This window comes from Hemibagrus wyckioides, linkage group LG22 (assembly GCF_019097595.1).
Source record: "Hemibagrus wyckioides isolate EC202008001 linkage group LG22, SWU_Hwy_1.0, whole genome shotgun sequence".
Taxonomy (NCBI): domain Eukaryota; kingdom Metazoa; phylum Chordata; class Actinopteri; order Siluriformes; family Bagridae; genus Hemibagrus; species Hemibagrus wyckioides.
Window position 1 is genome coordinate 17,533,204 of NC_080731.1, and position 15,323 is coordinate 17,548,526.

General features: G+C 38.7%; 1 protein-coding gene across 2 annotated transcripts; it reads left to right on the forward strand.

Annotated features, from left to right (window-relative positions):
- Positions 1 to 3,319: 3,319 nt before the first annotated feature.
- Positions 3,320 to 14,293, forward strand: sfrp1a (secreted frizzled-related protein 1a). Of its 2 annotated transcripts, XM_058375463.1 has the most exons (4): positions 3,320 to 3,430; positions 3,684 to 4,250; positions 7,031 to 7,111; positions 12,963 to 14,293. In XM_058375463.1, exons 2-4 carry the CDS (start codon positions 3,725 to 3,727, stop codon positions 13,286 to 13,288), a joined length of 933 nt encoding a protein of 310 aa, XP_058231446.1. In that variant the 5' UTR covers positions 3,320 to 3,430; positions 3,684 to 3,724; the 3' UTR covers positions 13,289 to 14,293. The 2 variants fall into 2 exon arrangements, with proteins under 2 accessions (XP_058231446.1, XP_058231445.1); XM_058375462.1 differs by lacking the exon at positions 3,320 to 3,430 and having other exon boundaries at positions 3,437 to 4,250; positions 12,963 to 14,292.
- The last annotated feature ends 1,030 nt before the right edge of the window (positions 14,294 to 15,323 follow it).

Sequence of the window (15,323 nt, forward strand, 5' to 3'; positions counted from 1 at the left end):
AGCTCTGTAAATGTTGCTAATTATCTACATTAGTCATGCGCATCCAGGCAAGTCACAGATCGCAGTAACACTATGGCTTACTGTCTTGTGAAAGTCCCAGGAGGTGTTAAAACAACTCTGTGTTTAATTAGCAGCCCTTAATCTTTCATTAAGCAACCTACATAAAGCAATGCACGCTTTCTGTGTCTATGTTCCTGCATGACCAAAAAAACGTTCCTCCAATCATGGTTTTATGTGATTTTTTTAACATATTGAAAAAAAATTAACCCTACTTTTACCTTGCACAAAGCTCTCCAGGTAAAGTCAACGCCCCCTTTGGCATTCCTGCATTTGTCTTCCTCCATTCACCTTTAAATGAGGTCAAGTTCCTATGCTAAATTGTTGTGTTTACTATAACATCAGGCCATCTGTCTGGCCGAATGTGAATATAGCTGATAAAGATCTCCATTGTGAGTCAGGAAACAGCTTTGCATTAAGAGCAACGGTCAACCCAGAAACCAGGCTTTGTTAGTTTAAAGGTTATGTTAAGAGACCTACTGTTGGGTCGGTCTTCTATTCACAAAGCCGTTCAATTAGCATTGATCGGCTGTAATGTTAGCTTAATCAAGTGCTTTCTCATTCACACCTCAGGGCTAAGACCTGCGAAGGACTTCAATTACTGAGCCTGAGAGCCGTTTTACTCTGCAAACGTCAACCGTTTGCCTCAATGTTGTGTCCTGACCAAAAGCCATGCCATTAGTAATGAGGCTTAAATAAATGTCTGTTTAGCAGTAGGGGTTCTCCACAGGGTTCCTTACCCAGGTTTGTATTAAGGAAAGCCTTGATTGAAATATGTAAGGAATAATACACTTGGGGGGGATGGGCTGTCTATTGGAAACTAATCAAGAACAGTGCAGTGTGATGAAGTGGTTATAAGATGATTTTCAATAACAGCATATCCATCAAGATTTTATTTTTTATTCACTTGCTTATTTTTAATATACAGGGCAACACGTTGCACTTTTTACCAATTTATAGTTCATGATAAGTTCCTGCACTATTGTTTCATCACCACAGTCTTTTTTTTTCTCATTAAGTTAATAAACAAAAACAGTATGATATGGTCCAAAAAACTGGGAAGTGTAATGTGCTAATCTTACTTAATGTGCTAACATATTACGCATTAATTACGTAGTTACACATTATTTAAAAATGCTTCACATCGATGCTTTTTTATAAAAACACAATATATAGATATTTATTTAAATATCTATACCTGTTAATTTAAATATTTATTTAAATAAGATTTAAATAAGTCCCTGTGGAGGAGTGTTACCATAGAAAAGATGATGTATTATAATTAAATGGCCTGATTTTAGCCAGAATTCAACAACGCTCTGCTATAATCATTAATATCAGATGTATTTCCCTGAAGTTTTAAAGCAAGAAAACAGATAAAGCAGAAAAAGTGTTGTGTGTTGAAAACAGATGTTAGGAATAAACGGTGTGCATGTGCTCCAGACTCTCCCAGTGTTTGTTAGCACTCTGCTGATTGACTTTTTCAGAATATTTTTGCTTAAGTTTTTTTTTTTTTTTTGGATGGAAACCTAACGATTCATGTGAACGCTTCGCTGAACATAAGGAATCAAATGCTGGAGTGCACAGAAAGTCTGCAGTGTCTCCCCACGCCAAAGGAGACCAAATGTCAAAATATTTAGACTCTATTGTCTGAGAATACATCATAGCCCTACTTTCAGAAAGAGACATGACAACTTAATTGAACACAAGTATATATGTACAGACACTGCACGTTATTGATTAATTAACATTTATTATGAATTAATTAACAGTAGGCGGATACATATTATTATAATACATATTATTATTATTATTATTATTATTAAAACCATATAAATAGCTTTTTTTAAACAAAGGTTGAAAGTCATAGTTTTTAAAATTTCTGCATTCAAGTCATTCATCATTCTAAAGGTGTCAACAAGAATCAAACTATGCAGACAACAATCAACTGCCTATCTAAAGTTTATACATCTTTAATGGTTGGATGTTGCATTCAGTGTTTCTTAAGTTTGAAGATTATTTCTTCTTTTTTTCCAAATACAAAGACATCTGCATTGCCTGGAATGACTTGTTTCTCTCTCTCACACACACACACACACACTTACAACCATCAGGTGATATTGTGGGTTAAGCTGATGAATTGTAATCGATTATTTTTTGTTACACTCTTAAAGCAAGTCTTCATAATTGTAATTGTCGTTTTGTTCGTATTGATCTTTATGCAAAAAATGTGTGTATTTGCATCATATAAATAATTCTTTTTTTTAATAAATGCAAGAACAAAAGAAGTAAACAAGAACTCAGACATTATATATACATATACATTTATTAATGACCCCCCCCTTCTCTCTTTATTGTGTTTGTGATTGTATGTGATTAGGGTGATTTTGACACACCACTCAACAACAAAGGGTTAATAGCCTCATGAGCAAAAACACCGGCTGAGATTGGTGAATTTTTATAGTTTAAACCTTTGCATCTCCTCTTCATTACAGCAGAGGGAGATGAGCAACAAAAATAAAAATCACTACAACTTAACAGATCTATTAGCGAGGCACTTATTCTGTTTATCATTTATTGACATTAAATTAAAGTAAGCTGTTCCTGGACGCGACTTCAACCCGCAGTGAAAAACTAATAAAACAATCTCTAATCAGATGTGCTTTTGGAAAGTGTCGTATACAGAAGATCGGATTTCATCCTGACAAAACACACACACACACACACACACACACACAGACAGACAAGATCCAAGATATTATATCCTTCACTAGTTACATTTTTTGTCACGGAATATCTTGAAATCACAGAAAAGGAGAAAATAACCACGCAACATGCTTGATAATAAAACACTAACGACAACAGCAGCAATAAAGAACTGTTATAATAATAATAATAATAATAATAATAATAATATACGAAATGTTTACTTATTCTGTTTTTCTTCATTTACAGAATAAGAAAAACAGTGTTTTTTTTTCCTGTACCATTTTCACCTCTCGAACATCACGCACAGACTGTACCAAAGCGCACACAACCTTACCATAAACCTTATTAAAGCAGCTTATGTATTGTCTATACAACACTGGCTGCGGTGTTTGAGCGCGCGCGCTGGTGCGGGAGTTTGTCTCACTGAAGCACGCGGACTCAGAAAGACTCCGGTTTACTGAGTGCAAATGGGAAGAGGGGTGCAAATCACAGGCGGGGTGGGGTAACCGTTTTTTCTTTTTTTTTGGCCAGTGTGTTTCATTGGTTCCTCACACACCCAAAAAACGCTGAACGGTTCCTATTGGCCGGCGCTGCGCTCGCGCTCCCCCGCTGTCTCGCACTTCCACTCATTTTTCAAGCGCAGGGGTCCCTGGCAGGCGGCCTTGTGAGTCAGCAGGAGGAAAGCGCACACACTCGCTCTCTTTTTCTGTCTCTCTCTCTCTCTCCCTCTCTCAGTTGAATACTGTCAAGCTTTTAGAGGCAGCCTTCTGAGCTCATTTAAACCACTCATGTTTATTCCTACTGGGGAAAATTTTCTGACCCATTTTGGCTTTACTGACTTAGAATTTTTAATTTGAAGGGACCTGAAATAGGACCTTTTGGGTTTTTTTTTGGTTTTCTTTTTGTTTCTTTTGCAGGAGGACTCTGTACCAGTGCCTTTGTTTTGGCAGTGACTAACATGATGAAGCCGGTGGCATCCTTGCACTTCTGGAAGGCCACCACTGTGCTGGCACTGATGGTGAATCTGGTGCCCCTGAGCCTGGCAATGGAGTACGAGTACGTAGGCTGGAAGACTGATTCGTTCGGTGGCGGGCGAGCTTACGACAAGCCTCCTCAGTGTGTGGCCATCCCAGATGATCTGCGGCTCTGCCACGGTGTCGGCTACAACCAGATGCTGTTGCCCAACCTGCTTGAGCACGAGAGTATGGCCGAGGTGAGGCAGCAAGCAGGCAGCTGGGTGCCTCTCGTGCACAAGGCTTGCCATCCGGGCACACGTATCTTCCTGTGCTCTCTGTTTGCACCTGTCTGCATGGACCGGCCCATCTACCCGTGCCGCTTGCTGTGTGAGAGTGTGCGCCAGGGTTGCGAACCCATCATGGAGGCGTTCGGGTTCCCGTGGCCCGAAATGCTCGCCTGCGAGAAGTTCCCTCAGGGTGATGTTTGCATCAGCACGCCCAACAACACTGACACGTCCCCAGAGAGCGGTGAGTTTTTAGACATCAAACCTGACAATATTAATCTAAATTGGTAGTAATAGAGTAACAGTGAGCACTAAACGTGGGTTCCACCCTAAAACCAGAACACCTGATCCAGATTAGCTCTTATAGGAAGGTAGACATCCAAGAAAAAAAAAGGGTTCCCAACTCTGGTCATTTAGAATCTGCAAATTGTACAGACAGGGTGCTGGGACCCTTTGAAAGGTCTTACTAGTTTTTAGCATCCTCATGTCACAATCTGAGTCAGAATTGGTGTTGAAACTCCAGAGCAGCTGAACACAGCACTCAGAAGAACTGCCTCCTGTTTCATTTGACCAGAATTCAAAAATGTCTTTCAGTATCATTTCCAGTATCTCTTGTGAGTCATGTAGAGCGCATGTTAAACCCACACACTGCTGCTGCTTGCATGTGAGCCTGTTTTTGGAGTGTGTATTCTTGCATTTAGTGTCACTTTCCCCACACTCGACCTTGTCACACCTTTTGCTGTGTGTGTGTGTGTGTGTCAGAAACGACACTTGAGCTCCCTCTTAAAAGGCAGCGTGATGTTGTTTCAGGATCTGGCATCTGTTTGAGGCTACAGTTTAACCACCTTTTGTTACTTCTGTAGTTTCTGCTAGTTCTTCATTTATTCTCATGCATGATTCAATTACAGCTGCATCAGACAGTCGAGCCAGTTTGCTCAAAAAGGCATGAAAAGATTCATATTTGAGCATTTGTTTGCACCTGGGAACAATTGTCAGAAGGATGTCAGCAGCCAAGATGGGATTTCCTCCAAAAAAGCATTATGTGCATTCTTTTTTTTCCTCTTTCGCAATGTCTGCACATGGTTAAACTAATTACTTTGTTAGAAATAGTTTCCCATTGTTTGTTTGAAGAGGGCATTTTTTTTCAGAACTACCTTTAGTTAAGCCCCTGAGAGAACAGACCTGCCATTAGCATATCATAAAATAATGCAATAGTACAGGGCTCTTAATGTGGCACAGGGATGAGGAGGTGGGGCTGAAATGGCTGCTTTTCACTTGCAATACATAAGCAAGAAATTTAATGTAAACATCTAAAAAAAATTAATGGAATAAAATTTGACCCCAGAATACTATGTTCATGCTTGTTTGTTTTAGTTTGCTGTAAGGTAGGTAGAGGTTCTATGGAAAATCGAAGTTGAGGGAGCGTTAGAGAACGGGGGAAAGTACAACCAGCTGATGTAACCATCTCATAAAATTTTGCGGGTATTTCCAAACATTCACCGAGAAGGAGGAGGACAAAAAACAAGCTGTAACAAATTCTAACAGAAGAAAGGTGCAGAGTGATACAACTTTTACATTTGGAAACTATAGTATTGAACCTTCAGCATTGTTTTCTATATATATATATAAATTTAAGCGCAAGGCAGTGAAACTCTGTGATACATTAAGACACAAATTTTGCAATGGATTAAACGTGGTCTTGATTAAAGTTGATCTCTTGTTGGTTTTGCATCACACAGTGAACCCTAGTACGTGGTGCCTAGTGTCAGTCCTGTTTTTTTTTGGGTAAACCTATATCTATATGAATTAAGAGTAAGTTTGAATAAAAGTTGCAATCAAAGTCTTTTGAAGCTCAAGGGACTGGACTATTAATGCACATCTGATTGTTGTGATACACAGAACAGCTTGGAAACCAGATAAATGAATAATTAAATGGAAAGCATTTGACTAGACATTTATGGAAGCCGTGCATGCTTCGGGGCTCCAGGAATAATCTGAGATCTCCAGCCGTTCTGACTAGTTCATGGTGCTGGAGAATAAATAGCATGCTTAGCACTGGATGTGGGGAAAAAATGAAAACATGTGCTCTTGGCAAGAAAAGGACTAGATACTGAAATGTTCGGCATGTTCATATTGGACAGCTATTGAAAATAGTCAAGCGGCCAATGGGAATGGATTCTTGAAGGGAAAAATGCCAGTACTGCAGATTTTTTGCTTTCTACATTACTAGTGCTAATTTGTGTAAAAGACATGAATTTTGTTTTGTTTTAAAATGTTCATAGCAATATGAAAAAACCTGCTCCGAATAAGAGAAGTGACCACACAGTCAGCACAATAAAGATAACTAATGCTAATCAAAGAATGATTGAACTCTTAACAGAGTCTACAGAGATAAGAAGCTGTAATCTCAGCCCCATTTTTTCCCTTTCCATGACCTCAGGGGGCCCCTTCAGCTTAATGTTTCTAATAATTACAGTTGGCCTGGGGTCTTTAGGGTCTTGTCTCGAACCCTGTGCTCTTTTCACAGTAAACCGAAGAACAGCTGTTGACATACATGTGTAAATGATGTGGTTTTGGGTTTGTCTTCTGCTAATTAGCATGACAGAGAGACAGAATGGAGGAATTGGGGAGGAAAGCAGGATTAGCAGGATTTTGATCCTTAAAATTCATCCTTGATTTAGAATTTAAATACATTGGGAGAAAAAGTAGAGTGGGGGAAAGATCAAGTGCCAGATAAAGCTGCATTAACAGTAAATTCCTTCACTGTGATTTGACAAGTGGATTACAAGCAAAATGACAGGCTGAATTTCCTTAACATTTCCCTTCAATCACAAGACTGTAAAGTTTGTCCCCACTGTTTACACTCATACGCAAACTTTCCGAACACTTGGGAGGACGTAAATGAGTTGCTTAAGGAAACGAAGGGAAAAGACATTTGGTTTCTATTACCGTGGCTCACGATGTTGATTGGGTATCTCTGTGCAGCATATTGGCCCTGACATTGTGCATTGCTCTCTGTCTTAGGTTACTCGCCGGTCTGCCCACCATGCGACAATGAAATGAAAACCGATGCAATTCTGGAGCACATGTGTGCCAGCGAGTTTGGTAAGTGCTCCGAAACACTCCTCTCTCTCACACACACACAAACACATTTCGCGGTGAAAACTGAGATGCCACTTTCAAGACAGCCAAAAATGTTACATTCCTGCTGGATGCAGAGCTAAAACATTTTCAGTGCAGTACATATTACCAAATTCTGTTCTTACTTGTAAGCGGAAAGTGGATGTACTTCAGTCACCATCTGCTGAATGAACATCACCATCTGCTTAGTTTTAATTCACAGAACTGAGAAACTCGACTGTAGAACTATTTTCATTGCCTACTTCACAATTCCGTAATTGTGCAATTTGTGTAAATTTACTATAATTTAATATAATTACTTTGGAGGGGAGGCCAACAGCCTGACCAGTACATGTCTAGTCACTGAGTTACTGAGTAAACTTTCCTTCTTTCTTTTCCTTCACTGGACAACCCAGAATTTCACACCCATGCCCAGGTTTATTAAGTAGTCAAGTGGACAAAAAAAGATACACATACATTTGAGTAAGCTTGGAAACATTTACATAAGCACTGCAATATATTAAAAGTGTGCCTTTTCACGCATTTTCCTGAAAACAGTGCAGGATATTGATTGTTACCTTTATTAATTTCATAACTTTCTAAGTACATATATACTCATATATCACAAGACCTTGCACTGGCCCTTTCTGACACTATTTCTCGGGACTGCACGAAGTACACTCATGTTTTACAATAGAACAATACTGCTGTCTTCAGTGCTTAAAATAACAGCTGCAGACTCTTTCTAGCCCTTGTAAATCCATGTCACAGTTTGGATGACCCTTTTAGAGACCACAACTCTGTGACTAATGAATTGAGGTAATTCACACAGGTCTAAAACCCTTTATTTGGCCACTACTCAGAGCTGTAAATCAGGATGTTTGTTTTCCTGTCTGGTCCAGTGGACGTGACAACAGCACCAGAGCTGACCCCTATGCAGGGGTCAAATCAGATTTATCTTGATATTCTTCCAGCAAATAAATGTAGTGCTGTGGTACAGTTTCTTACGAATGGTGCAGATAAATAATACACTGAACCAAATTTAGCATGAGATTTAGCTTGAGTTTTTCAGCAGTTTTTATAATCCCCACCACTCCGACCCTTGTGTTTCGCTATAGATTTGTCACTTTGTTTTATACACTCAGTACTACTCTTTTTGCTGCCAAGGTTTTGCTAACATCTGTCAAGGCTTAGACATCTGTACCTTCTGCATTAACATTTGTTCCAGCCCTCCAAGTTTCTAAGGAAAGCAAAAAAATTGGAAGAATCTATCACTCCTGGGCCACTATTTCTTTCCTATCTTCCAGGGTCACCATCAACAAAGTTTGGACTTCTGGTTTTGATTTTTGTGTTCATTTTTAGTTAATCTACACAGTCTGAGGGATGGCTACTGACCGTAGCTGTTAAAACAGCCCATTACGCCTGCCATTAGGGCCAGTCCCAGCAGGAGTTGCCTCAACAAAAGGAGGGTGCTGCACCAAGCGCTTCCTGCTCTCCTCCCAAGAGGAAAACAAATGCTGGTTTTGGTTTGCCTCTTAGAAAACCATAAAGGCTCATTCAGACAAGGATTCGAAGAGACTAAGCCATCTTTGGTAAGCTTCCATCTTTCCTCTAGACAGCTTTGTGTAAACCAAGCCCACTGGCAACCCCCTCTGTGACCTCTGGGCTGAGCTCTAAAGCCAGCTTTTGTCAGGGAGAGAAAGCGAGAGTGGTTCGTCAGGTTTCTCATTCGTGATGAATTGTCATCACTGACCTGTCACCTGGTTTGCATTAAAATGTTTCTGTTAAATAAGCTGAACAGTTTCATGCCTTGCACCAACCCACTGGATTTGGCTTTACAGTGGTGAGAACAGTTTTATCTAGTATGGGGTTGGTCATGGAATCACTTGTTGATTACTGGAATCGAAGGCTGTGAATCTTTACAAATGCCACTTTTGCTGTTGAGGTTAAGCACAGGCATCCCCCCATACAAAGCTTCAAGCAAGTGATAACAAGCAGACATTTGAAATAGCATGGGAGATAACGAAATCCCGACAGTCTTTCTTAAAGCGTTTGTTCTTGACAAACTGGCCAGACTCACTCACTAACCACTTTGCTAATAAACAGCAATGGTTTTATGGGGAATGCTGTTCATGTCCAGGACTGGCTTTTATGATCCCTCTTCCAAACCAAACCTCATGGCCTTCCACTGAGCACTTCTCTTCTCACACTTCTGTTGGCCGTTCCTTCTGCGGTCAATGGCACATGTTCACTTTTAGAACAGTAAAAGTGTACGGCTTGGCCCTGAGATTTGGATTCCACACACATTTATGCATTTGAGACTGTGAAGGAAGTTGTGTTTGGGACTGTTTTCATCCCAGACGTCCCCTGCTGGGTTTATGACACTATCTGATACGTCTGCATGTCTGCCTCTTGTCTCGTGACAGTACAGAATGCCAAGTCAGGGAACAGAGACAGAGATTAAAAGCTAAATCTCTGGAAACATTTATGGGTACAATACAGGGTTGTCCTGCTCTTGAAGACCCACCAGAGTTCATTCCCAAATTCCACTTCTGAAAGTCTTCCAGACCCTACTTGCAGTTCTTAATCTTACAGACCTCATTCATCTAACCACAGTCTCCCAAAACATCCAAATATTAGTCAGGTGGACTAGATATTCCAGAAGGATGATTTTGGAAACATGCAAGACCTAAATCATTTTTCATTCAAAACATTCTGTGCTACTTATCAGTGTTTGAAGTCTGCTTTTTTTTGTTTACTTTGTAAATGATGTGCTGTGAATCTAGAGGTCACCAGCTGCTGAACTGAAAGTTGAATGAAGAAATATTTATGAGAACTATCAAGGATTATGTACTTATTTGGTGTGACAGGCATGATGTTTGAATAGAGATAAGAACTCTACATAGCTTTTTAATAATTTGTTGTGTCAAATCTAGGTATAAATATTTCTAAAGCTTAGTGATTAGGAAAATTATGTATATTCAGTTAAATTGGTCAATTTATAATGAGTTACTCAAAAACCTATTCACATTCTCTACTTGTCAGTGGTAGACAAATTATAATGTCATTATTTATTTCAATTTTTAGGTTAAAACTCCAATGTGCTTCTCAATGTCCAAACTGATTCCCTGTCACAAGCGAGTTTATCTATCCAATATAGTTTATGTAGATTATGTAACCACATAATGGTGATGTTTGAACTAGCATCTTCATATTTTCTCACTGAAGTGTTTGAATGTGAGGTGACTATGTCTTGTTCTGGTAAAATAGGGTTATATAACATTGATTTGCATAATGCATTTTGCATCTGCATCTGTTCAAGCTCATTAATATGCCTAGTATAAAACAAGTCCCTGCTAACAACCAGACCATGTCTTTAGTGCATTTGCACAGTGCAGTTTTGTCCCAATTGCCTGGGATAACACCCTTCTGATTGCTATGAACCATTGATCTGTCATTTTGGGACACTTGTGTTTCTGAAACATTATTATTAATAGAATTTCAAGAGTCTTTCTTCACACGTTCATTGCACTTGTTGAGCATGAACTCTGTTAACTCTGTTGTATTAAAATGACTGGTCAGGAATAGTTTGGGTGTTATGGGTATTAGCACAGTAAGGCTATATTTCAATTGTGGCTTTGCTGCTAAGTGCACTGCGACTATGTGGATTACAGTTACAAATGCCACAAGGTGCGTAGAGAGTTCAACCAAGAGTTCAGGCCGCATTTAAAGCCCAGAAAGGTGGACTTTCCTGACTTGAGAACTCTGAAGCCTGACCAATGCTTTTATTTCATTAAACATTAAGCCCTGTCAGAAAGCCTGTTTATGGAGCCGAGCCTGCAGATCAAGCCCTTAATCCTTTCCATGTGCAATGTTAAATCCTGAACACTGGACCATGCTTTTCCGCAGTGTTAATTTGGTATGAGCTGCTAAAGCACTTACAGTTACCATTTAAAATAATATAATAAATCTTCTTAATGTGATGCAACACTTTCAACACTATTTTCATGGATCAATTCCAAATGTTTAATGAAGTTCAATAAAAAAAACTCAAATATATTTATAAAATGTTGCCCTGGAGCAGCATGTACTGTTGCCATCTCATAGCTCTAGGGTCCCTGGTTCATTCTTCAGCTCAGGTTACTTTACCTGTGTGGAGTTTTGACATGTTGTCCCCATTTTCACATGGGGTGGGTTTCCATCAGGTTCTCTAGTTTCCACCGGAAAACATGCTGGAAGGTGGGTTTGATGACTCCCTGCATCCACCAAAACCGTGAGCAGGATAAAGCACTTACTGAAGATGAATGAATTCGAGTATTTCCCCAATCTTAATGTTTTTATTTTCTAATTTTTTAAAAATAAGAATTAATTCCAGCTACAACTCTCTTTGGAAACAGTGGTGCGTTTCATTAAAATTCGTCTAGCTACTAATATTCAACACCACACAGGAAGGATTTAGTTTCACTGTGGTCTGGTTGCTGACAGCTGATGGAGAATGATCAGCTTGTTAAAGGCTAATTAGCAGTAAATCATAATTCATATGTTTTTCCATGGAAAGCTTTTTGTATGGGTTTTTGAGTAGAGGGTGTCTAATTAGGATAAATACCTCCAGAGGTTCACAGGAGTGTCAGACATAATTCCAAAGTATTAATTCATGTTATGTTTGCGGTATTACATTAGAGCAAAATGAAGTTACCTGAAATGTTCTTATAGCAATGAGCAAGACCACCCTCAGTGACTTAAGAGCAGCAAAATGTTAAGCAAATGATAAGATTAGGAGATTAATGCAAGGATGTGGGTTTCCAAGAAGCAGAGTTTTCCCAGAATATCAGCACACTTGATCTTCCCTCTTCATATAAGGCAGTTTTAAAAAGGTAGAGTTCAGTCATCAAAATTTGTTCTTGCATGCAAGTGTAGAACTTAAACTTGTATAACAAGTATATGATTAGTAGTGCTAATCTAGTCATATTGCCCATGTTTTTTCAATGACCAACTCTGATGTAAAAATGTTACTCCTCCTGTTCAGTTAGAAACGCTTTAGCTATAGCAGAACTGATTCTTGTCTACTTCAAATATGCTTATAATACATGGAACAAGACTTGCATTGAGTTACAGATCAAGTTACATCTGGAGGACCACAAGGCAGACAGGGCTGCAATTTGTGACATTCCTGCCCCTGGGAAAGCAGAGGGCAGTAGGGGCATATTGATTTACATGGCTGAGGCTTTATCCTGATGAAGACTCTTAAACTTGACAAAGCCTGAGACAGTGATACCTGGGTCATTATGAAGTGCTCTGGGACTCTGTCAACAGGAGCACCTTGGTATTGATTACAACTTCCCTTGTTGACCCCCTCCCCATCCCTTCCTCCAGTTTATCCCCTCCTTTGTGGTCTGGCTCTGACTAGAGCTCTGTGTGACCCCTCTGCAACCCAACTCCTGTTCTCTGTTTAGCCATTCTGAGCCCGGCATACATCTCAAGGGGGGTTCAGTGACTTTCTGCTTCCCAAAATGTTTTGCTGACCCATAAATACTTTAAGAATACATGTTAAACCTTTGCCCTACCTCGCTATACAGGCCTTCCAATGTTGTCTTTTAGGCATGGAGGGTTTCTGAAAAATGGCCCCTGAGGTGAGCCGGTTTGGCGTGATCCCAGATTTGTCCTCTCTGTAGCATGGCCAAGCTTTCTAAAAGCTAAGAGATCAATTTTAAAGTGTCTGGGACCTTAGTAAAGTATAGTTTGCTTGGGGCTCTTGACTGTCAATCATACTGTCTTTCCCAAGCATATATGATTTCGTAAAATTGACTTAGCTTCATCTTTGTGTTCTTTCCTCCAGCCATCAAGACCAAAATCAAGGAGGTGAAACGGGAGAATGCAGACCGCAAGGTGATCTTGCAAAAGAAGAGGAAGGCTGTGAAATTGGGATCCCTAAAAAAGAAAGACCTGAAGTCCCTCACGTTGTATCTGAAGAACGGCGCTGATTGTCCCTGCTCACAGCTGGACAACCTGAGCAGCGCCTACCTCATTATGGGCCGCAAGACAGACAGGCAGTACCTCATCACCGGCATCCACAAGTGGGACAAGTCCAACAAGGAGTTCAAAAAGACCTTGAAGAAACTGCAAAGCCACAAGTGCCCTACTTACGAAAAAGTCTTCAAATAATCCAGCAGCCAGAACAACATTTCCATCCTACTTTTGAATGAACTTGCACATATGAGCAACCAGAAAAGCTCCCATTTGTTTATATACAGCCTATATTATATATTTCTATGTATGTTTCAGACCAACACTTGTAGGTTTATTTTGTTTGTGCTGTTTAAAAAAGAGGACACTAATTGGAGTGATTTTATGATCGTACACTATCCAGCAAAGTATGAATCATTACTAATGTATATAGTCATGTCGTCCAGAATGTGTTCAAGAATGACCAGAATTCCTCACGAATGTATGATTATTGCCTTTTTTTCCTCTGTAAACATATAGCTTATTAGGACCACCCTTCTTGGATCATTTGAAAAGGTACTTATATTTTAAACTGTGAACCCTGCACACAAGATTTTGAGCCTTGAATGTTATCAGATATGTTGAACGTTATGTCTCACATTTTCGGGCAGAACTGTTTTGCTTTTATTGTTTTTTTTTAATCATTATCATACACTTTGTTACGTAATCCACAACATAACCTGTATTCAGTAATCAATCCAAAGATAATCAAGCTGCTTTTGTATTCATTATGCTGTGATTGGTAGAGAGTAGATGTCCTGGTTCACAGTTTCATGCAAAAAAAAGACCACACACTATTCTAATACTTAACCAAGGACAAAAAGCAAGCTTTGTAAACTACAACTATACATTATTATCTTTTTAATTCCTTTTAGATCTACAAGATTCTGGTCTTGTTTGTTTTGCTATTATTTTGGGGCTACGTTTTGTGTGTTTTTTGAAAATTGCAATTCATACAACACCATATTACAAAATGCTTCTTACATAGTGGTTTAAAATGCACAATACACATATCAAACGACTCCTTTTTTTAATTCAGTGTAGCACTATTAGTTTGATTTTCATTCGTGTCTTTTGTAAAATTGTCCTTTGCCAATCATTTTGTACATAAAATTCTAACACAAATATAGAATAAAAACTGTGACACAAACACAACCTGATTCACTTTGCACCTTATTGCTTGCTAACAAATAAATGTTAATTTAATAGCATTATTTTCGATGGTATGTATTTTATGGCACCTGTAAAGCCTTAGTAAACACTCTGGGAAGATTAGCTTCTGTTTAGCTAACACTGTAAGATTTAGTGTTATATCTTTAACATGTAAATACATGTCTAATATGTTCTATAACCTGTCAGGACTAAATGATTAAGATTAGCTAGGTCGCTAGCAGATAGATTAGCCTATAGCAATCAGCTAATGCTTAGTTACAGAATTAGCTCACATTTTTTGCCAGGGCTAGCAGTTCTCCTAGAATCGATGTAGGAGTTTTATTAAGATAGAACAGCTTTTTCCTTCTGTACTCTTTGGAATTGAAAGGTGAAAATATTTGATTCTCCTTAATGTAATTAATTGTCCTTATTATGCTAGTTATTTGACTAGTTCAGCTTTTTCTATCAGGAAGATATGCTAAAATATCTTTTCTATTTAAAAATTCGATATTTTAGATTCTTACTCTTACGGTTTTAAATTTTGCGGCAAAAGTGTTCCAGTAATAGCTTCTACATTTATTAACATGAAAATTTCTGAAAGAATCTAACAATAAAATCCTGCTTTTTGAGTGACTTTATAAAGATCAACTAAATAAAAAGCCTAAGGAACAAGAGACTTTGTTTGACTTTGTTGCTGAATTCCTGATTCTGATTGGAATCAGCACTTTCTAACTTTCAGATCTTATGTCTTTTGGGTTTTTTAAAACATGGGAAAGTCCTGAGGATGTTTATGCTTTTTGCGGTTTCTTTGTAACAAAATCGCTTTTTGTCTTTCTTTTAACAGGAGCTTACTGGACATTCCACAATGGTAAATGTAAGTATAACCGGATTTAAAAAATGATGTTTTTATTTAATACATTTTTATTTTTTAAAATAATAATCGTTGGCAAATTGCTGTTGGGTTGTTGATTTGTTTCCAATAACAGCAGAAATGTTTTATTCCTCCCTTATCCAACTTTCCACCACTACAGTAAAGGCGTTA